The following is a 22,717-nucleotide window of genomic DNA, read 5'->3' on the forward strand; positions in this document are numbered from 1 at the left end:
ATGCAGCGCTCCCGGGCGGCCGCGGACGAGGCGGCTCTGCTCCTGGCCGGGCTGGCCCTGCGGGAGCTGGAGCCGGGCGGCGACTCTCCAGGCCGGGGTCGGCGGGGGCCGCGGCCCGGGCCGGGAGACGAGGCGGCGCAGGCGTTGGGCCGCAGAGGGCAGGGCAGCGGCGGCGGCGGCGGCCCCGAGGCCGGGGTGGACGGACTGAGCCGCGGGGAGCGAGGCCCGCGGCGCGCGGCGGCCCCCGAGCTCAGCGCTCAGCCGGCGGGCAGCCCGCGGGCTAGCCTGGCGGGCTCCGACGGAGTCGTCGGCGGCGGCGGCAGCGGCAGCGCCCGCTCCAGCGGAATCAGCCTGGGCTACGACCAGCGCCACGGCAGCCCGCGCTCGGGCCGCTCGGACCCGCGCCCGGGCCCCGGGCCGCCGTCGGTGGGCAGCGCGCGCTCCAGCGTGTCCAGCCTCGGCTCCCGCGGCTCGGCCGGCGCCTACCCCGACCTGCTCCTGCCCGGCGCCTGCTCCGCGCCGGCTCGCTCCCCGGAGCCCGCCGGGTCGGCCCCTTTCGCTCTGCCTTCGCTCCAGCTGCCCCCGGGCCGGGAGGGCGCCCCGAGCTCGGCGGAGCGGCGGCTGGAGGCGCTGACCCGAGAGCTGGAGCGGGCGCTGGAGGCGCGCACTGCGCGGGACTACTTCGGTGAGCTAGCGCGGCCGCGCGGCCCGCGCGCCCCGGCCCCAGGCCTCCGCTATCCTCGTCGGGGGTCGGGGACGACCTCCGGGTAGGCGGCCGACTCGGCCGAGGAGAGCGCTGGGTGGGCCCAGGGCTGGGCTTCGGACAAGGGACCGGGCTGCAAAAAGCGTGTCTCCCTCCCGTGGGGCTGGGGAGCTGGCGACGTTTGTTCCCGCAGACGGAGTGTGTGTGTGAACCTCCAGGTCTGGGGCTTGTTTAGGACAGTGGCTTAGCCTCTGGGTCTCCGGGCCGGGAGTTCTGGCAAAGTCAGTGGATGCGTTGCCCCTAATTTAGAGAAAAAGTCACGTTAATAGGCAGAAAAAGCTATTTTTGAATAATTTCTTCTTAACCCTTGGCACTTGCTCCAGCTCATCGGACTCGATGCTTTGTGATCAGCCGGTCAGCCGAAGCTGTGTGTTTCCCTTCCCCCAGCAGTAAGGGCTGTGAACAGGGGCAGGGAGGTGGCGTGGCCTGGATACCACCGGAGCCCGCCTGACCTGAGGCTTTGATAATGGTAGTGGCTGGAAGTAGAGTCTTTGAGGGAGGAGAAGCCCACGCTGGCGGGGAGGGGGGGAGACTAAGCTGGTCATACTGCGCTGCCCTCGCTCTCGGCTGTGCTGTGTATATGGGATGTTTCCGAAGGGAATCCTGCTTCACATCATTTGCAAAGACCACCAGTCCCTGACAGCCTCCCTTTCTCAGTCTGACCTTGGCCCTTTGATCCCAAGTCCTTTGGACAACTTGAGGCTTGAGGTTCTGAGGGGAGGCCTGGGGAGGGGCTTCCCTCCCTCCTTCACTGATAAGCAGGCACCTGGCTTTGGAGGGGGTGGTGGTTATCATGTCTGGGACTGAGGCTGTCCTGGAGTTTGTATTTCATGGTTCATTCCAGCTAGCAGCTCAGGACTGCCCTGAACTGGATCTTGAGAGGGAAGGAGGTTGTATGGGACAGGCAGTGGGGGCACTGCAGGCCCAGGGAAGAATGTGGGCAAAAGGAGACAAGTAAGGATGTGTACGGTTCCGTTATACTCCCTGGGGTTGCAGCCCAGGGAGGGGTCAGGTGGTCAAGGGCGTGTGTAGGCCAAAGGGTTGTCCTGCCTTTGGGAGGGGACCTGCTCATCTAGGAGCATCACGGTGAGAATTTGTGGTCTGGTAGGTCCTGTGGCTGCTGTCAGAACGCCTGGGAGCAGGGAGGGGGTAGGAAGCCGTTGCCTCTCATGCCAGGCGGGTACCAGGAGCAGAAGCGGGGCTGCCTTCTGAAGAGAATGAGATTCCAGCGCTCTCTCCCGGGGAGACCGCCCCTTTTCCTGTCCCCACTCGCTGCAGGGCCTGGGCAGGGGTGTGTTCTCTGGGCCTCCGTAGCTACTCCTGAATCTGTGTGTGAAGACCGGGGCAGGTAGTGGGAGAAGCGAGGGGGCTGATGGGTCATCCTTTCTCATGGGACCTGCTGCTCCCATTGAAGCCACGTGGGAGTGGGAGGTCAGTGATGGTAGATCTTTGGGGTTTTTTTTAAAGAGAAGCCAGATCTAGGTAACATTTTCCTGATTTTTAAAAAATATGAGCAGCTATTTGCTTGAACTGCTGTTATCTTACTGCCGATATTCCACATCTTGGGGCTATGAAAGTGGCAGTTTCATACAGATCAACCTGAATAATACAACATTTTACAAAAGGAAGTCTGCAGGTAGCATGAGCTCAAGAGATCTCTGATAAACCTCACCCTTGGAGTATTTTTTCCTCTCTGTCCATCCCTTCTTATTGGCTGTGGCGCCCGCTCACCTCCTGGCTGCTCTCTTTCTTTCATGGACATCTCTCCTGACCAAGTTCTGCTGGCCATGAGCCAGCCAACAGCCTCAGGCCTCCAGAACCTCATTAACTTTGGTGATCTCTCTGCCTTCTGTTCAGCCGCCCACCCCCAAGGCCACACCCTGGATTTGCCTCGCTTCAGCTGTCTCCAGTTCTGGTTGCAGCTTGCGTCTCACCACTACCTCTGATTCCTCTGATTGCTGTTTGCCCTGCAGAACCCTGGCTCCAAGTCAGTGCTGCAGCCCCCTTTTCTGCCTCTCTGTTAGGCCGCAGAGTGATGGCCTTTAACCTTGGTGCTCTTCTGGGCACCACCCGTCACTCTGAGCCTTGGTCAGTTCCCTCTTTCAGTCCCTCAACAGCCTGCCTCTCTCTTTGGCCCTGCCCGTGCTTTCTACTTTGCTGAGAATAATGGGGTCAGCAGTTGCAGTCTTGGCTTCCTGTCCCTTCCCTGAAGGCTCTCAAGTCCATGTCCAGGTCTGAGGATGAAGGTCCTTCCATCTCCAACCTCTACCTCCTCCATCTTCAGCTTTCCTCTTTCCGCTGGCCCTTTTCTTTTGTTTATAAATATGTATAACATATTAAGCAACAACAACAAAAATAAGAAAAAACAACAAACCCAAACCTGTATGGCCCCAAGGTCTTATCCGCCCTTTCATCCCGTCTTCTCATCCTAGTGTCTGGTTGACATGTCTTTGCTTATCCTCTTTCGATCTCCCCTCAGCCGTCTCTGTCTCCTCCCACTGGACTGACCCAGCTCTTGCTCAGCACCCTGGCGATGCCCCAGCCTCAGCCCCAAACACCAGAGGGCATTTGCCAGGCCTTGTTGGTCTGGGTCTTACTGCATCCCAAAGGTGGAGTCAGCTCTCCTCCGAAACAGTCTACTCCCTGGATCTTGGAAGTACCTCGTGGTCCTGGTTGTCCTCCTTCAGCATATTTTCATTAAAGTGGTGCAAGCTCATATTTAGCAAAAAATCAAACAGAACCGAGAAACAAATAATACAAGGTCATAACTTCCCCTCTGGCCCATCCTTCTCTTCTGCTTCCAATAGGCAGCCGACTTTTGCTCCTTGCATTGTGTTTTCTGGTAACTTAGTCACATGACAAGGCCAGGTTTTCAAAGTTGATGGACAAGAGTGAAGGTGTGAGGGTGGGTCATTTTCACTTTAGAAGGATAAGTCTGGCTGCAGTTTTGGGGATGGATTATCGGGGCCCAGGGTAGGATGCTGTGAGGAAGCTGTTGAAACAGCAAGTGGGATGAGAATTGATGACGTTGAATCGGGCCAGTGGGAGTGAGGGGAGGGAATGAAGTCCAGAGTAGGGAACAGAGTTGGAGGTGAGAAAGATGGGGTAGACCTGGATGCTTCCTGAAAGTGCCGTTTTCTGAGCAGGAACCCAGAGCTCTCTTCTGGACCTGAGGTGGTCTGGGGCCATCTGGGAGGTGGATTAGTGGCTCAGGAGAGGGATCCAGGCTGGGTAGAGTGCCAGGAGCCTCGGCAGGGGTGAGCATTTGGGAGCAGATGGCACTGGGGTAAAGCCACCTGCGGAGACCTGTAGACGTGGCGTGTTTGGCTTTCAAATTCTCAGAACATTTAAGTTAACAATTAATTTCAGTATGGAAAGATTTCATGCACAAATCTAGATTTCTAGCTTTTCTTGAAAAATCAGAATCTTTAGAAGAGCTGGCCCTGCATTCCTCCCCGGTAGCCATCAGTGGAGCTGAGGCGTGTCTGTGACCTCCGGCGGCCGTGGCTCTCTTCTCCATTCACCTGGGTGCCCACCAGCCACTTTTACTTTCCTGCCTGGTTCGAGGGCATCTGAACTGTCTCTCCCTCCCCTGGGGAGACTGAGGCATGGGAGACCCAGGACTGAGCAAGGGAATACCCAGTAGAACTGGGAAGAGAGAAGAACTAGAAAGCCAGGTGCGGGTCATATTCTGGAGACCCGAGAGGAGAGGGCCCCCTTTAGCAAGATCAGAAGAGAAAGTCCATAAATCTGCACCGTTAGGAGATGACAGGATGTGGACTAAGCTTTCTTTCTTGACTGAGGGGAGGGGGAAATGGGGTGGCTGATGGGGAGGGAGGTTTTTTTTAAGGTGGGAGATGCTCAGCCGTGGTAAATGTTAAGGAGAGAGATCTGGTGGAAAGCAGGAAGGAGAGGGTGAGGGCAGCATGTCCTGAAGCAGCCAGAAGACTTAGGGTCCAGGGGGCAGGGGGGGGCCTGTCTCCATTCCCTTTGTGGCATGGGAGACCTTTGGTGAGTCTGTGAGAGGACCTCTGGAGTCTGGGCTGGACACCTGCCGTCTCCACGGTCTCCAGGAGGGCTGGCTAGAGAGTTCCCTAAGGCTAGTGCTGGCCTTTGCCCTGGCATTGCTGGTCACCCCTCTCCTTACCACCCCTCCCCTGCCTGCCAAGCACCCCACCTTGGGGTGGTCCCCAAGTCCACTCAGTTATTCCCTGCAGAGCAACTTCCCTCTCTTATTTCCTTTAGACCTTTGCTCAGATATCACCTTGTCACTGGGGCCTGCTCTGACCATCCTCTTTAAAAATCGCACACTCAGACATATTCTTAATCAGCCTTCTTTTCCTCCATAGCACTTGTTTCTACCTGAGATGTGATTTACCTGTTGTCCATCTCTCTCCACTGGAATACAGGCTCCTTGAGGGGGTGGGATTTGTTTGGTGCGTTGCAGAATCTCTGGCACCTAAACTATGCGGGGTGTCAGTGTCCATGTGTTGACTGAACAAGAGAATAACTTGACCTCATTGTACAGATGAAGGAGGTGTGGCTGGGAGGGTCAGGGACTCTGCCCTGGTTGTGTCTATGTGGTCTTCATTCTTTTGGGTTCATAGACAGCAGAAAGGATTTTCCCTCTGTCCACGAGCAGATCAAGGTGAAGGGGCTTAGACCAACTTTCCAGGTATAAACATGTCATTGTAATTTTGATGGTGTGGACAGTGTCAGTTAGCTCTGACTTGCCACGTGCTTTGCTAAACTCTTTGAGTCCTCAAACAACAGCAGCAAACCCTAAGTAGTGGTACCCTTCCTGTCCCCATGTTAGCCATTAGTAATGGAGCGATGGAGGCCTATGGAATTTCCTTGCCCAAGATCACGTGGCTGGGCAGCATTAGGACTGGGAGTCAGATGCATGTCCATTCAAGTCCACAGTCCTGGTGCTAATCACTGCTCTTTCCTGCCTCTTCTTCCATAGGGATTTGCATCAAGTGTGGGCTTGGCATCTATGGAGCGAGACAGGCGTGCCAGGCAATGGGGAGCCTGTATCACACCGATTGCTTCACCTGCAACTCCTGTGGTAGGTAACCTCTCCCCTGTCCCTCTTGCACTGTGGATCCCCTTGCACCTAAGTCCCAGACAGATGGACCACCCAGCTCTGGCCCAGGCTGGAGTGTGGAGGAGGCTGAGTTATGGCCCCTTTTCTTCTGGCCTAGTCTGCTTGAGAGGCCCAGGCTCCTAGGGAGATCTGCTGGGCCCTGGGGAGGGGGGCGTGAGGCCAGGGAGGAGCCTTTTGCTGGCCACAGGGAAAGGCTGCCCTTCTAGCCCTTGGCTTTGGAACCTCTGTCCTGGGCAGGGTACTGATGTCTTTTGGTTGCCTGGGTGGGGCTTGTGGAGCCAGAGATGTGCCTTCTGCCTGCCTGGATATGAGGCTAATATTTTTTTCCCTGCAATATATTTTTTGTCCTAATTTTACACACTGTATAAAATATAAATGTTTTAATTTAACCTAGACAAAGTTATAAAAAGAAAAAAGTAACTATAATCCAACCAACCTAATAAGTCTGCACTCTTGATCTTCTTACTGTTCTTTCATGCTTTGCCCTGAGAAGACATCTTTTATTTATATACACAAAACATTTTAATACAAAACATTTTATTTTATAAAAGTGTAATACGACTTTGTTATAAAGCAGAAACTAACACACCAGTGTAAAGTAATTATACTCCAATTAAGATGTTAAAAGAAAAAAAAGTGTAATATGTACACAGTGTTAAGTCAGATAGTCCTGAGGAGCTATTTTTGCAATAGCAAAAACCCACTTATCTTTCTACCCGGGTCTTGTTCCCCAGGGGCAGCCACTTAGTATTTTTTAGCAACTTCATCTAGTAGGCACCTCCGTGTTCTAACAGCATACACTGCTGTTTCTTGAGTATCCGTTTTGGAAATGATTTACTTATGTTTGCTGTGGTAGGTGAGGAATAGTTTCTCATGCTGACTGTTCTCCCCTCTCTCCTTCCGTCTTCTCAGTGTAGTCATCATAAGTTGTGATTAAGTCAATAAACCAGGTTTATATTACTATAATATATGACTATGTAAATATTATTCACTGCAGAACCAAGGATTATACTGGGGTTATATCTCCTTTTTTCTATAGTCATTTACTTTTCCTGGAGTTTTCTTTTTTAACCTTTTCTTCTCCTTGCATTTTCTTGACTTATCATATCCTTCAGTTTCCTCTCCCCACTCCAGTTGCCCCATTTTAGTAGGCATTCTTTTGAGTTCCCCCTTGGAGCCCCTGGCCTCTCCTTAGTCTGAGCCAGTTGCTCTCTGGTCCCCTGTGGGGTGTTCATTCTGTGCCTTCTCATGTATATTGGTTGGATTGAATCCACTGTCTCCTAGAAACTTTCAGCTGCAGATTACAGAAAAGCTGCTGAGGAGGCTTAAACTCTAAGAATATTTCTTGACTCATTGAACTGGGAGCCCAGAGATAGGGCTGGCTTCAGGCTGGGATTGATCTAGTGGCTTAGGCCCTATGAATAGCTTGGCTGTGTTTCCCTTGGGTTTGGCTTTATCCTTAGGGTGACTTCTCTTATGGTAGTGAAATGTCTGAGGCAGCTTGAGACTTCCATTGGGACACCACTGGTCTGGAGGAAGAGGGGCCATTTCTTCTGGTCATGTTTTTGGGGTGGGGAAACTTCTTTTCCAGAAAACATCTAGCAAACATCTTCCTGTATATCATTGGCCAGATCATCTCAGACATCCATTCCTGAACCAAGCCCCCTGTGGCTAGGGGGAGTGCTATGATTTGATTGACTTACTTGCCTGAGTCTCTGAACTATTACAAGGGAAGAAGAATTAGCTTGATACTAATCAAGCCCATCCATTGATAGGGGAGTGGATTCAGGTTTCCCTTAAACACACCAGGCTGTCTGAGGTAAGGTTGGTTACTGAACACAACTTGGAGAAGTAGGGAGGAATCGAAGCTGTGAAACAACCAAAACTGTCCAGCGTTGTGCTGTAGTTGTCTAAGCAGGGCAATGTGGGAGGTAAATTTTCTGAATTCTGTTGTGTCTAAAATGCCTTTATTCAACCCTCACAATTTGTAGTTTGACTGGGAATAGATTTTCAAATTGGAAATAATTTTCACTAAACATTTTGAAGTCATAGATTTATCTTCCAGAAGCCATGGTTACTGCTCAATTCTGATGCCATTCTGATTCTCATTTTTGTGTGTGTGATCTGTTTTTTCCTTTTGCGAGATCTCAGGAAGAGGGCTATCATTGAGCAAATCCTGTAATAGCCTCTGGAAAGGGCTGTGAACTGCACAGTTGCAGGGGTTGCCACTTACATAGATGCCACAGGAATGGTGCTCCTGAGATTGTGCATTGTAGCTACTTGGCTTAGGATACTTTCTTTATGTTTGGTGTAGGCTTTGTGCCATTGGTGATGCTGCGTACACACAGAGCCCCATTGGACTGGAGACTTGCCCTTTGGTTCTGGGAATTTTTCTTGTGTTCTTATTTATTCCCTTCTTCTTTCCACTGGTACTGAGTTCAACAGTGTATGAATCAGGATAATATATTATGACCAAGTTGAGCTTACCTGAAGAGTACTAGTGGAGTCACAATAGAAAATTCATTAATGTAACTCACCTCATTAACAAACTAAAGAAGAAAAACTATATAATCATCTCAATAGGAATAGAACAACCAGTCAATAAAATCTGACATTCAGATTTTAGCAAACTGGAAATAAAAAGGAACTTTCTCAACCTGATAAAAGTTGGTTACTAAAAATCTATGCAAACATCGTACTCAGTGGTGAAATATAAGAAAAATGGACCTTTAAAAGAGGAAAGGACAATGACGCCTGCAATCATGTCTTCTATTCAGCATTGTACTGGAGGTCCTAGTCATTGCAGTAAGACAAGAAAAATAAATGTAGCATAATCATGTAAATATTCATATACTGTTGAACCTGGGTATATAAAATAGTGTTGAGATGTCAGTTTTTTCCAAATTGATCTATAATGCATTGTAATTCCAGTTAAGCAGGTTTTTGTGAATTTGACAAGCTAATTCTAAAATTTAAATGGAAGAGCAAAAGGCTAAGAATAATCAAGATGATCTTGAAGAAGAGTAGGTTGGGCAAACTTCCACTACCAGGTGTCAGTATATATTGTATAGTTACATTAATTAATTTCATGTGGTACTGGGGCAAGGATAGACAAATAGACCAATGGAACAGAGTGGAGAGTTTAGAAACAGACCCATGTCTGTGTGAAAACTTGATGGGTGATAGAGACAATGTTGCAGATGGTTCTGGGAGAAGTGGTTATCCATATAAATAATGAAATTAAATCCAGGTGTATCAAAGACCTAAATGGGTAAAGAAAACCTTGACAATTTTAGAAATAAATATAGAAACATATCTTTACCAATCTTCTGGTTAAGAAAAAAATTTTTTTCACGCAAAAGCTGCCAAACTTTAAAGAGGGGATTGACAAATTTGGCTACATTTGAATTAAAAACCTCTATTCGTTAAAAGACGCTGTGAAGCATATGGGAAAACAAACCTTATACTGCCACAAACATAACTGCCAAGGACCATTTTTGTTTGTTTGTTTACAGCATTGCTTTTTTTTAATTTTATTTTTTTAATTTTTATTTTTATTGGGCTATAGGGGATTGGTTGGGAAATATCTCTGCAAGTTATGCCCTACTAGGGAAACGTCCATTCTAATTTTCCTGGGATAGCTTTCGGAGCTTTTTCTTTTTCTTGGAGCTGCTGCTCTTGCTGGCAGCAGCCTCTTCAGGTCCACTGCTGAGTGGCTCCTCCTTGGAAGAGAATTTCCTCTTTTTCTTGGGGACCCTCTTGTTTCCTGACTCTTCAGGGTCACTAACTGGTTCCTCTTTAGGGAAGGATTTCTTCCTCTTGGTAAGACTTCCACTGCCAGCTGTCTCTTCAGGATCACTACTAACCAGCTCCTCCTTGGAAAAAGATTTCTTTTTTGGGGGTTTGGAGAAGACACATGGGTCTTCCATTCCATTCTCCTGAGAAGCCTCCCAGGACTTTTTTTTTTTTTTGCGGTACGCGGGCCTCTCACTGTTGTGGCCTCTCCCGTTGCGGAGCACAGGCTCCGGATGCAAAGGCTCAGCGGCCATGGCTCACGGACCCAGCTGCTCCGCGGCATGTGGGATCCTCCCAGACTGGGGCACGAACCCTTGTCCCCTGCATCGGCAGGCGGACTCTCAACCACTGTGCCACCAGGGAAGCCCCCGGGGCTTTTGCTTTTGCTTCTTTTTGGGTCTTTCACTTGTCTCCTCACATTCCTCTGGGGTACAGCATTGCTTTTAATGTGTCCAAGAAATCTTTGTAGTTTCATGTTTTGGACACCTGTTTTTATTTTTTAAGCATATTAAACCTACCTGTTCTGTATTCTGTATCTAATTATCCCAATAGCTGATGACTTTTGAAGTCCTACTTCTATTGTTTATTGTTTCTCCTCACTCTTGGTGATGATACCTTGTTTCCTCATGTGTTTTGTAATTTCTGATTGTGGAAGTCTGTGGGAATTCATTGAGGTGTATGTTGAAGGTGCATTTCCCTAGGGGATGTTTGAAAACTTTATTTTGTTTATTTATTTGGCCGCTCTGTGTGGCATGTGGGATCTTAGTTCCCCAGCCAGGGATCGAACCCGTGCCCCCTGCAGTGGAAGTGTGGAGTCTTAACCACTGGATCACCAGGGAAGTCCCTGAAAACTTTATATTAAGGAAAAAACTCAAACGGGGCAAATATAGTTTTTCTTTTATGAGTATTCTTATTACGTATGGACTTGTATTCATGTAATGTGTTGCAGTACCATCATTATTCTTTTTGATGCTCAGATTGCCAGAGGAAGTCCCTTCCAGTTGACTCCTGTGCCCTTTTGACATGTCCCCATTGTTCTTTGAGCACTTCTTTACTCTGGCACAAGATATATTCGGTTTACCTTTGTTTTTGTTTTTAATTTAGTACAATTTACATGTAGTGCAGCAAACAGATCTTAAGTATATAGTTCAAAGATTTTGGATAAATGTGTACATTTATATTACTCACACCCCTAACAAGGTTATAGGAAATTTTAAACACCCGAGAAACTTTCATCTTCCCTTTTTTTCAGTTAATCCCCATATGTTCTCCCATCACATCCACTCAACCAGTGTTCTGATTTCTACCATCATAGATTAGTTTTGTCTGTTCTAGAACTTCATATAAATGCAACCATAATAGTATGTACTATTTTCTTTCTCTTTTTAAAAAATAATTAATTAATTTATTTATTTAGGTTGTGTTGGGTCTTCATTGTTGCGAGCAGGGGCTTCTCTTCGTTGTGGTGCCGGGGCTTCTCATTGTGGTGGCTTCTCTTGTTGGAGAGCACGGGCTCTAGGCACGCAGACTTCAGTAGTTGTGGCTCACAGGCTCTAGAGCGCAGGCTTAGTAGTTGTGGCACATGGGCTTAGTTGCTCTGCGGCATGTGGGATCTTCCCAGACCAGGGCTCGAACCCATGTCCTGTGCATTTGCAGGCGGATTCTCAACCACTGCACCACAGGGGAAGCCCCGCATTTTTTTTTGTTTTTAGCTATGTTGTTACATGAATCAGTAGCTCACTCCTTTTTATTGCTGAATAGCATTTTTATTGTATGAATATACCACAATTTGTTTATCCATTTATCTGTTGATAGATACTAGGTTGTGCTATGAACATTCTTGTACAGGTCATTTGTGGACAAATGTTTTCATTTCTCTTGGGTAAATTCCAAGGAATGGAATTTCTGGGTCATAGGCTAAGTGTACGTTTAACTTCATAAGAGACTGCCAAACTATTTTCCAAAGGGGCTGTATCATTTCATACTCCCACTAGAAATGTAAGAGAGTTGGGTTATTTTACATATTTGCCAACAACTGGTATTTTAGTCTTTTTAATTGTAGCCATTCTAATGGATTTGAAGTGGTATCTCACTGTGGTTTTAATTTGCATTTCCCTGACAACTACTGAGGTTTGAGCATCTTTTCTTCTGTTTCTTGGCCATTTATATCTTCTTTTGTGAAGTCTGTTAAGTCTTCTGCCCAGTTTTTATAAAAAAATAATTTTTAATTTAATTCTTACTCCCTTTTTATTTTATTTTTATTTAAAAAATTTTTTGGCCTTGCCATGCAGCACGTGGGATCTTAGTTCCCTGACCAGGGATTGAACCTGCAGGCCCTGCACTGGAAGCGTGGAGTCTCAACCACTGGACTGCCTGGGAAGTCCCTCTTTTGCCCAGTTTTTAAATTGGGAGTTGTCTTTTATTATTTAGTTATAGGAATATATATGGTAAAAGTTCTTTTCAGATGTTTTGTGAATATTTTCTTCCTTTTTTTTTTTGTTTTACGGTTATTATTTTGGTGACTTAAAATTTTTTGTCCCCTGTTAGGTCGTGAAGATAGTCTCCTTTGTTATTTTCTAGAAGCTTTAGGTGTCTCATGTTTAGGTTGATAACCATTTCATGTTAATTTTTCTGTATGGTATGAGGTAAGGAATTGAGTCTTATTCGTTTTTCCATATGAATATATAGTTGTTCCAGCACCATGTGCTGAAAAGACTTTGCTTTCCCATTTGTATGTTTGTTGAAATATCTATGGGTCTATTTTTGCCCTCCATTCTGTTCCGCTGATCTTTTTGTCTCTCCTTAACACAATATTACATTGTCTTGATTTCTGTAAGTCTTAAAATAGGTAGTGTAACTTTTCTAGTTTTGTTGATCTTTTGCAAGATTATTTTGGCTATTCTAGGTTCTTTGTATTTCTATATAAATTTAAAAATTGGCGCATCAGTTTCCACAGAAAAAAATAGAGTGCTGAGAACTTGATTGGGTGGCATTGAATATGTAGATCAATTTGGGGAGAATTGATATGAGAACGTTTGAAGCCATGAGGATGGTTGTCGGAACTGTGCAGGGTCCAAGATTTTTTCCTGCATGCAAGCTGACTAGTTAGCCTGCCAGTGTTTCACGGGTGCTGGCTGAAGACACGACCTTCCTGGGACAGATACAGCACTGCAGGCAGCGTGAGCTTCATGTTCACATCGGTTCTGTGTGCCCTCCTTGGTCCCACAGTGGTGACATGGATGCCAGCTGTGTGCTGCACACGCGGTGGGTCTCTATGTCATGGCTGAGGAAACCTGAGCTTAGGGAACCCCAGGATTTTATAATGGGCTGCCAGCAAAGCTGTGTGACTCTTATCCCAGAGAAGCACATTATCTTTATTTATACTGAACAGCAAACCAACCTGCCTTCTGCTTCAGAGGGAGATGCTATCTCTGTCTTCTAAGCAGTTTGCTCCACAGACGTCCTTGAAAAGATAATTCAGGATGAAAGCTGCAAGCCGTTTGAAAGATGTGCAGAAATGGAAGGGATCCAATGGAGAACTGTCTTCCAGCAGTGGTATAACTCTATTTATGTAGCTCTTTTAAAATTTCTCTCAGCAAAGTTTGGTTTTGCTGAGTAAAGTCAGACACATCTTTCATTAAATTTTTCCCTTAGTATTTTATGGTTTTTTGGGGATGCTGTTATAAATGCATTTTAAAAATTGTAAGTTTAGGAGACTTCCCTGGTGGCGCGGTGGTTAAGACTCCGCGCTCCCACTTCAGGGGGCCCGGTTTGATCCCTGCCCAGGGAACTAGATCCCACGTGCATGCTGCAACTACGAGTTCACATGCCACAACTAAGGAGCCCGCATGCTGCAACTAAGACCTGGCACAACCAAATAAATAAATAGATATTTTTTAAAAAAAGGAATACTGAAGGTGCTAGTAAAATGCATTCAAAATAATAAAAATAAAAGTTGTAAGTTTATTTTCCAATCACTTGTTGCTAGAATATAAAAATGTTTTTGATTTTCATATATTGACCACCTATTCTACAGCTTTGCTAAACCTACTTATTAGTTCTAGCAGTTTTTTCATAGATTCCTTATGATTTTCTATATAACACAATCATGTCATTTGTGTTTATAGTTTTTCCTTTCTCACCTGTCTTATTGCACTGCCTAGCACATCTAGTATACTGTTGAATCCTAAGGAGAAAAGCATTTACTATTTCACTATTATGTCTGATGTGAGCTCTGGGGCTTTCATAGGTGCCCTTCATCAGGTGGGGGAGGTTCCCTCTTGCTCCTGGTTAGGTGTTGTCATCTCCTGACTCTAATGGGAATGCCTCTCATAGGTCTGCTGGGGCTGTGGTTTTGACAAGGATGCCTTTTTCTTTTAAAGTTTTTGTTCAATTTGTTTAAACTAAAAAAACCCCACATCACTCATTTCTCCCATCTCCAACCCCCTGTGTCTTGCAACCATCAAACTCTTCTCTGGGTCTATGAGCTTTTTTTTTTTTAAAGATTCCACATATAAGAGAGATCATACGGCATTTGTGTTTCTTTGTCTGACTTATTTCACTTAGCATAATGCCTTCAAGGTCCATCAATGTTGTTGCAAATGCCAAGATTTAATTTTCATTCTTCTTATGGCTGAATAATATTCTGTGGGGTGTGTGTGTGTGTGTGTGTGTGTGTGTGTGTGTGTGTGTGTATGTAATTTTTTTATCCATTCATCCATCAATGGACGCTTAGATTGTTTCCATCTCTTCATTATTGTAAATAATGATGCAGTGAATGTAGAGGTGCAGATATCTTTGTGAATTAGTGTTTTTGTTTTCTTTAGATAAATACCCAGAAAGGGAATTGCTGGGTCATATGTTAGTTCTATTTTTAATTTTTTGAGGAACCTCCATACTGTTTTCCACAGAGGTTGCACCAATCTACATTCCCAGCAACAGTGAACGAGGGTTCCCTTTTCTCTAAATCCTAACCAACACTTGTTATGTCTTGTCTTATTGATAATAGCCATTCTAATAGATGTGAGGTCCTTTGTTGTTAATTAATTGACCATATATGTGTGGTTTTATTTCTAGGCTTGCTATTCTGATCCATTGATGAACGTGTCTGTTTTTATGGCAACAGCATACTTTTTTTTTTTTTTCTTAAAATTTTATTTCTTTTTTTTTTTTTTTTTTTTAGTTTCTGCTTTATAACAAAGTGAATCAGTCATACATATACATCTGTTCCCACATCCCTTCCCTCATGCATCTCCCTCCCTCCCACCCTCCCCATCCCACCCCTCCAGGCGGTCACAAAGCACCGAGCTGATCTCCCTGTGCTCTGCGGCTGCTTCCCACTATCTATCTACCTTACGTTTGGTAGTGTATATATGTCCATGCCTCTCTTTCGCTTTGTCACAGCTTACCCTTCCCCCTCCCCATATCCTCAAGTCCATTCTCAAGTAGGTCTGTGTCTTTATTCCCGTTTTACCCCTAGGTTCTTCATGACATTTTTTTTTTTTAATTCCATATATATGTGTTAGCATACGGTATTTGTCTTTCTCTTTCTGACTTACTTCACTCTGTATGACAGACTCTAGGTCTATCCACCTCATTACAAATAGCTCAGTTTCGTTTCTTTTTATGGCTGAGTAATATTCCATTGTATATATGTGCCACATCTTCTTTATCCATTCATCCGATGATGGACACTTAGGTTGTTTCCAGCTCCGGGCTATTGTGAATAGTGCTGCAATGAACCTTGTCGTACATGACTTATTTTGAGTTATGGTTTTCTCAGGGTATATGCCCAGTAGTGGGATTGATGGGTCATATGGTAGCTCTGTTTTTAGTTTAGTTTTCTTTAATAAATTATTTATTTATTTATTTTTGGCCACGTCGGGTCTTGTTGCTGCCCGCGGGCTCTCTCTAGTTGCAGTGAGTGGGGGCTACTCTTCGTTGTGGTGTGAGGGCTTCTCATTGCCGTGGCTTCTCTTGTTGCGGAGCACGGGCTCTAGGTGCACGGGCTTCAGTAGTTGTGGCTCGCAAGCTCTAGGTGCACGGGCTTCAGTAGTTGTGGCACACGGGCTTAGGTGCTCTGTGGCATGTGGGATCTTCCCAGACCAGGGCTCAAACCCATGTCCCCTGCATCGGCAGGTGGATTCTTAACCACTGTGCCACCAGGGAAGTCCCCTGTTTTTAGTTTTTTGAGGAACCTCCATACTGTTCTCCATAGTGGTTGTATCAATTTACATTCCCACCAACAGTAAAACCATTGGAATTTTGATAGGGATTGTGTTGAATCTATAGATTGCTTTGGGTAGTGTGGACATTCTAACAATACTGATTCTTGCAGTCCATAAGCGTAGAATATCTTTGCATTTATTTGTGTCTTCTTCAGTTTCTTTCGTTAATGTCTTGTAGTTTTCAATATACAGGTCTTTCACCTCCTTGGTTAAATTTATTCCTAGGTATTTTATTCTTTTTGATGCAATTGTAAATAGACTATTTTCTTATTTTCTGTTTCTGATAGTTCATTTTTAGTAAAAGAAACACAGCAGATTTTTGTGTATTGATTTTGTATTCTGCAACTTTACTGAATTCATTTGTTAGTTCTAACAGTTTTTGATAGTCTTTAGGGTTTTCTCTATATATTATGTCATCTGCAAATAGCGACAGTTTTACTTCTTCCTTTCTAATTTGGATGCCTTTTATTTCCTTTTCTTGCCTAATTGCTCTGGCTAGGACTTCCAATGCTATGTTGAATAAAAGTGGTGAGAGTGGACATCCTTGTCTTGTTCCTGATCCTAGAGGAAAAGCTTTTAGCTTTTCACCATTGTTTATGATATCAGCTGTGGGCTTGTCATATATGGCCTTTATTATGTTGAAGTACATTCCCTCTATACCCGCTTTGTTGAGAGTTTTTATTATGAAAGTATGTTGAATTTCATTAAATGCTTTTTCTTTCTGTGTCTATTGAGATGATCATAGGATTTTTATCCTTCATTTTGTTAATGTGATGTATCACACTGACTGATTTGCCGATGTTGAACTATCCTGGCATCCTTGGAATAAAGGATACCTTTTTTTATATTGGGCTCCTTCACCTGGTGAGAGTTGTACTTCTAACGTTTCTAGATTAAGAAATTCATTCTTGGGCTTCCCTGGTGACGCAGTGGTTAAGAACCTGCCTGCTAATGCAGGGGACATGGGTTCGAGCCCTGGTCCAGGAAGATCCCACATGCCGCGGAGCAGCTAAGCCCGTGAGCCACAACTACTGAGGCCCATGCTCCTAGAGCCTGTGGTCCGCAACAAGAGAAGCCACTGCAATGAGAGAGGCCCGTGCACCACAATGAAGAGTAGCGCCTGCTCGCCACCACTAGAGAAAGCCCGCGCGGAGCAACGAAGACCCAACACAGCCAAAAATAAAATAAAGAAAAAGTAAAAAAAAAAAAAAAAAAGAAAGAAATTCATTCTGCGGAGTCTGCTCTGAATTCCACTGAACTTAAAGCAAATTTTTTTTTAAATTATCAGAACTTCAGTTTACATTTGAGAAACAGGTCTTCATATGTTTGCTTTGACAACCTCTTACCACAGTTTTGTCAACAACATATTCTATTTAATTTTTAAAAAATATTAATTAGCGTAATGATAATAACATAACATTAGAGGGAAATTTAAAAATTTGTCTGCAATCCGCTTCTCGTCTGTGGGAGGAGGGTGCTGAGAAACGGCAGCAGGAGCATTGTCCCTGGTCCCGGCAGGCCAGGGACCCCCTTCTCAACCCTCGTCCTTGCAGGGAGACGGCTTCGCGGGAAGGCGTTCTACAATGTGGGTGAGAAAGTATACTGCCAGGAGGACTTCCTGGTGAGTCAAAGCTGTGCCCTGGCTGGTGCCATGGGTGGGAGCAGGGGCGGGGACCCTCCTTCTGATTCATGTGGTGACCTGAGGCCAGGAAGCAGATGCTGGCTGGGCAGCGAGTGCCCCTTTGTCACATAACATCCTGGATCCTGTGTCCCCTCCCAGTACTCCGGCTTCCAGCAAACGGCTGACAAGTGTAGCGTGTGTGGACACCTCATCATGGAGATGGTGAGAACCTCCCCCAGGCTCCTGGAGCCCCTCTGACATGCGCAGAGTCAAGGACCCCACCCTTTCACCTGTTGGAGACCTGCCAGGGGCTCAGAGCCAGAGTGTCTTCTGGGGGCTGTGCTGAGCCTTCCACCTACACTGACCCTTCAGTGCCTCCTGCCCCCAGATCCTGCAGGCCCTTGGGAAGTCCTACCACCCGGGCTGCTTCCGGTGCTCGGTGTGCAACGAGTGCCTGGACGGCGTGCCCTTCACTGTGGACGTGGAGAACAACATCTACTGTGTCCGAGATTATCACACGTGAGTAGCCGGCGCTGTGCAGCAGTGTGACTCCCATGGTTCCCCTGCCTCTCCCCAGGAGTATTTTTCTGGCCTGCCTGTCTGTGCCCTCCATTCTTGGCCCGCTCACTTCTGGCCTCCGCTGTGTGCTCAGTGGTGGGGCGAGGCGCACATCTCTTCTGGAGCCTTCTGTCTCAGTCCTCTCCTCCCCCGCCTTTGCCTGCACCCCCTCATCCTAGCGGTGGGGACTCGGGGCTGCCCCATCTAGCTTCTGTCCCGCTGCTCTAGTGGCCAGGCCAGGACTCTTCTGCCTGGAATGGGGGCTTGGGGTCTCTGCAGAGTCTCTTTCTGCCTGTCCGGTACCCATGTGACCAGGTGATCTGTTCTCCCTTGCTGTGGCTCCAGGCTCAGCCCTCGGACCTCTGGTCCTGTGCTGCTGCCTTGCATGGGGTTGGTGCTGGGCATCGGTTCCTGGTACTCCATGTGGAGCCAGGCTTTGCAGGGGTCTCAGCTAGAGGAGGCCCAAGCCTGGACATGAGGGGGCAATGACTGGCAGGAAGCATGAGGGAGAGGCCAGGGCAGAACCTGAAGAAGCCATCCTGGAGGAGGTGATGGGGTGGAGGTGAATTGGGGCACCACATAAAAGGCCAGTGCCAAGAAGGCATGGCATAGGATGCTCCTACCCCAACATATCCGCACAAGGAGAGGGGGCCTGATGCTCGGGCCACGTCATGGGGCTACTATGGGTGGACCTGTCCTCATGCCCTTGGCCTCTGGTCACTCAGCTGGTCACTTCTGGTTTCCTTTATTCCTCCAGGGTTTTTGCACCAAAATGTGCCTCCTGTGCCCGTCCTATCCTCCCTGCACAGGTAGGAACCACTCACCTGGAGATGGTCAGGCGCCTGGCCCCGCCCGGGCCTGCCGGTCCTTCCTGGGTTGGCCCCAGGTCTTGGGCCCCAGTGGGAGGGATGAGCAGGCGCTCCTGCCCCCTGTCCCTCTGGGCTGAGGGACATGTGTTGTGCCCAGTGCACGTACGGTGCAGGTGTCCCCGCATGAGTTAGAGGGAAATGGTGGCCCCTGCTGCTTGGCTGCCCCACTGGCCCCTCAGCTCCGTTGCCCGTCGATGTCAGGACTGGCCCCGGGCTCTGCGAGCTCGCAGCTGAGACGGTGGGGGAGCAGACAAGAGAAGGATGCGGTTTGTGCAGGAGACATCCTCGGGTGATGCACCTCTCTCCGGCACTGGGTCTTCCACACATGCTGGCCCTGGGGAAGCAGGCCTGGCAGTGGTCTTTCCTGACTCCAAAGAACTGAAAAGAACACGTACGCACACACTGACACCCACGTGATGGCTCTCGTCAGCAAGTGTGCGTGCTCTCGGCTGCAGCCGTGGAAGGAGGCCTACGGCACACGCACATCCATTTGTGTGCACCCACTGATGCCTGTTCTGCCCTATGGGAGCACCCACATCAGAGCTCACATGGGTGTGAATGCACAACCCCCATGACAGGAGCGCGTTGTGTAGTTATGTGTCCACCACACAGTTCGCCTCAAGCCCTGTTTCTTCCTCCAGGGCTGTGAGACAACCATCCGTGTGGTGTCTATGGACAGAGACTACCACGTGGAATGCTATCACTGTGAGGTGAGCCTGGGTCCCCCCAGAAGGCTGGTGGCCAGGGTAGTCCCCCTCTCACACAGGCCTCCTTCTCCCTAGGTACTCTGTGGGCTCACCTCCTCTTTTATGGTTCTACCCCATTCTGCCTGTCCTCCCCCAGTGAGGTCTCTCCCTCCCCTCCAGGATATGGTTTCTCTCAGCCTGTTTCTCATTCAGTCAAATATTTCCCGAGGATGTTCAGTGTTGGGGTGGTGTTGATGTACAGAGAATAAAACAGTCTCTATCCTCCAGAGAGACAAGTACTCAGGCAGTATTTATACAGGGTCATCACTGCTATCAAGGGGAGTTTTCAGAGCACATAGCAGGCCTTGGAAAATCAAGGAAGGCTTTCTGGGGGAGGTGACACCCAAGCTAAGATTTGAAAGATGAATAAGAGTGAGCCAAGGAGCAGGGAGAAGGGCATTTTCAAGCAATGGAAGCAGAATGTGCTAAGGTGTGAAGGTGAGTGTGTTGTTTTGTTTCACTGGAGAAGTTGGCAGGAGCTGTGGACGGAAGGCCACTTGAGCTGAGGAGCATGGACTTATCCTGAGGGCAGTGGAGAAGGATCGAAAAAGGATGATGCCATGTCACTGAGATTTTAGAAAGGGCACTCATGCACTCATGCAGAGAATGAATGGAGGAAGAGGGAGTAGGAGCTGGGGTTCCCTGAGGAGGCGGGTAGAGTCAAGGTTGTGGCCCTGGGTTCCAGCAAGTAGACTGAGTTTAGTGTTGGTTAGATGGTACAAGGGACTGGATTTGGTCAGTGATTGGACGTGGGAGTTGAGGGGTTGGAAGGTGTCCATTACGACCCCAGGAGAGAGTGAGGGTGAGAGGAGGAAGGCATTAGATGATCTCACTTTTGGTAGCTGGAGACACCTGAACGGAACTATCCAGGCGGCAGCCGGATGTGCTGGAGTATAAAGACTGGTACAGGTGCAGGAGTTTAGGAGTCATTGGCATACATAGCTCTTTCCTCTCTGATACTCTGCCCTGTGGTTTCTAGTTGCCTTTGCCTCCCCAAATTCTCAGTTCAGAGAGACCAATGGGCAGCCTGGAAAAATGTCTCCAGGTAGTAACCTGGGCAATTGTAGGGCTCTCCTTATTAGTTTCCCTTCCCTCAGAGATCACTGGCCTGCCTTGCCTGTTGTTCAGAGTCTGAGAATCATCGTTTCATATATTTTGCCCAGTTTGCCATTGTTAAAGGTAGGGTGGGAAATCCAGTCCTTGTTACTGTCATGGCCGGAAGCAGGAGTCCCATCATGGGCATGTACATGGCCACTGAAGCCAGGGGAGTAAATGAGGTCTTCCAGGAAGAGCTGTAGAGGAAGGAGCCGGGGCTCAGGATAGCCCAGGGAGCTCCAACATTCCGGGGGTGCATTCAGGCAGAGCAGCCACACAGGAGGCCTAGAATGAGTGACCGACCTACCGAGAGGTAGGAGGAAAACCAAGTGTTGGGTTTCAGAGCCCCCAGGGAAGAGCAGGCGTGTCAGTGAGAAACCTTCAGTAGGAGTCTAGGGTCCATCTGGAGCCAGGTTGCCTTAATGGGGGCAAGTGGCCCAAAGGGAATAGGAGTCCTGCTGGAGGACCAGGGAAGGGGGATCAGGAGCAGGCGTGGCCACAGTTCCTCCAGCAACCGTAGGAGGGCATCCTGCCCTCCTGGGGACTGCAGTGTCCCCTTGGGGTCGCTAAGCTCAGTCCTTAAGGAAAGGCTGATGCTGAGAGTCCAGGAGCAGGTCAAGCTGCAGGCAGATTACAACCAGCGCCTCGGGGCTGTGAGACATGGTGCTGCTGTCCCCAGGGGAGACCCTTGGATGGGAACAGGGGGCTGTGGCCAGACAGAACATGGAGGACACCTGGGACCTGAGTTGCTTGGGACATGAAGCTCCATCACAACAGCCCAGCTCCATCACCTGTGTGGGGTGGGGTGGATGTTGGTCTCAGGGCCTTTGGGTAACAAGTGTCAGAGCTTCCAGGTTGGAGTTCAGCCCTGGGTGCAGTGAGAGGCTGACGAAAGGGGCCTCCTTGGGGTCGGGGGTGGCGAAAGGAAGGAAAAAGTCCAGTAGGTCTTGCCTGGTGCCCCACTGTCGCTTGCAGCACACCATCCTCCATGGCTGCCCTTTACATTTCCTGCCTGTTAGAGGTCAAACACGAATCACATAACTTGTTAAACAGAGAAAATTAGCCTATAAAATATCCTGCAGTGGTAAACATGGTAAGATAAGGGACATAAAGCAAAACTCCTTGTTGAACTGATGTCTTCAGGTCTTCTGTTCCACTATCTCTTAAGGCCACTGAGGTCAGCCATTTGACCTTCCCCCCTTCCCAAGGTCACCAGTGACCCCCATGTGGGGATCCAGGAGATGAGTCTCAGTTGTCCCTGTCCTAAGCTCGCAGCAACTTTCCTAGACTCTCCCTCCCCCTTCCCTGGGCCCGTAGGTCAGGCTGCTTTGGGTTTTCCTCTTTCATCCTCCCCTAAAATCTTGGCTCCGCTCCTCTTTCCTCTCTTAAAGTTGGAGCTTCCACAGCTCAGCTGTTTTTTCTCTTCTCGTTTCTAGTTATCTGCACTCCCTGGGAGAAACTCCTGTTGTTTTGTTGTTAAAAACTCTCACATTTTTATGCTGATGCCCCCATTTACTGCCCAGCCCTCTCTCCCAGACTCCAGCCTAGTGTCCGACTACCTCCCTCCTGGCTGGCTCCTTTGGATGTGTAAGACTCTCTCCAACTCGGGGTGTCCAGCACTGGGCTCCTGACCCCCTTCCCCCAAAGAGTAAAGGCCAAAGTCCTCCGGAAGGTGGGCAGGGTCCTACAGATCTCTGATGCACCCCTCCCTTGCTTACCCTGGCGCCGGGGCTGTGTTCTTCCCTAGGACTGCGGGCTGCAGCTGAGCGGGGAGGATGGACGCCGCTGCTACCCCCTGGAGGGCCACCTGCTGTGCCGCCGCTGCCACCTGCGGCGCCTCCGGCCAGGCCCACTTCCCTCACCTGCTGTGCACGTCACCGAGCTCTGAGCTGGGGGCGGGTAGCCCGACCCTGGGGGCGCCTCACCTGCCGTGCCA

General features: G+C 48.3%; 1 protein-coding gene across 1 annotated transcript; it reads left to right on the forward strand.

Annotated features, from left to right (window-relative positions):
* Positions 1 to 22,669, forward strand: WTIP (WT1 interacting protein; the record flags this gene model as incomplete). Its single annotated transcript, XM_079723264.1, has 8 exons — positions 1 to 685; positions 5,730 to 5,831; positions 17,446 to 17,513; positions 17,673 to 17,735; positions 17,902 to 18,032; positions 18,829 to 18,880; positions 19,582 to 19,650; positions 22,529 to 22,669. 8 exons carry the CDS (start codon positions 1 to 3, stop codon positions 22,667 to 22,669), a joined length of 1,311 nt encoding a protein of 436 aa, XP_079579390.1.
* Positions 22,670 to 22,717: the final 48 nt, after the last annotated feature.

This window comes from Hyperoodon ampullatus, assembly GCF_949752795.1.
Source record: "Hyperoodon ampullatus genome assembly, chromosome: 18".
In the NCBI taxonomy this organism is placed as follows: Eukaryota; Metazoa; Chordata; class Mammalia; order Artiodactyla; family Ziphiidae; genus Hyperoodon; species Hyperoodon ampullatus.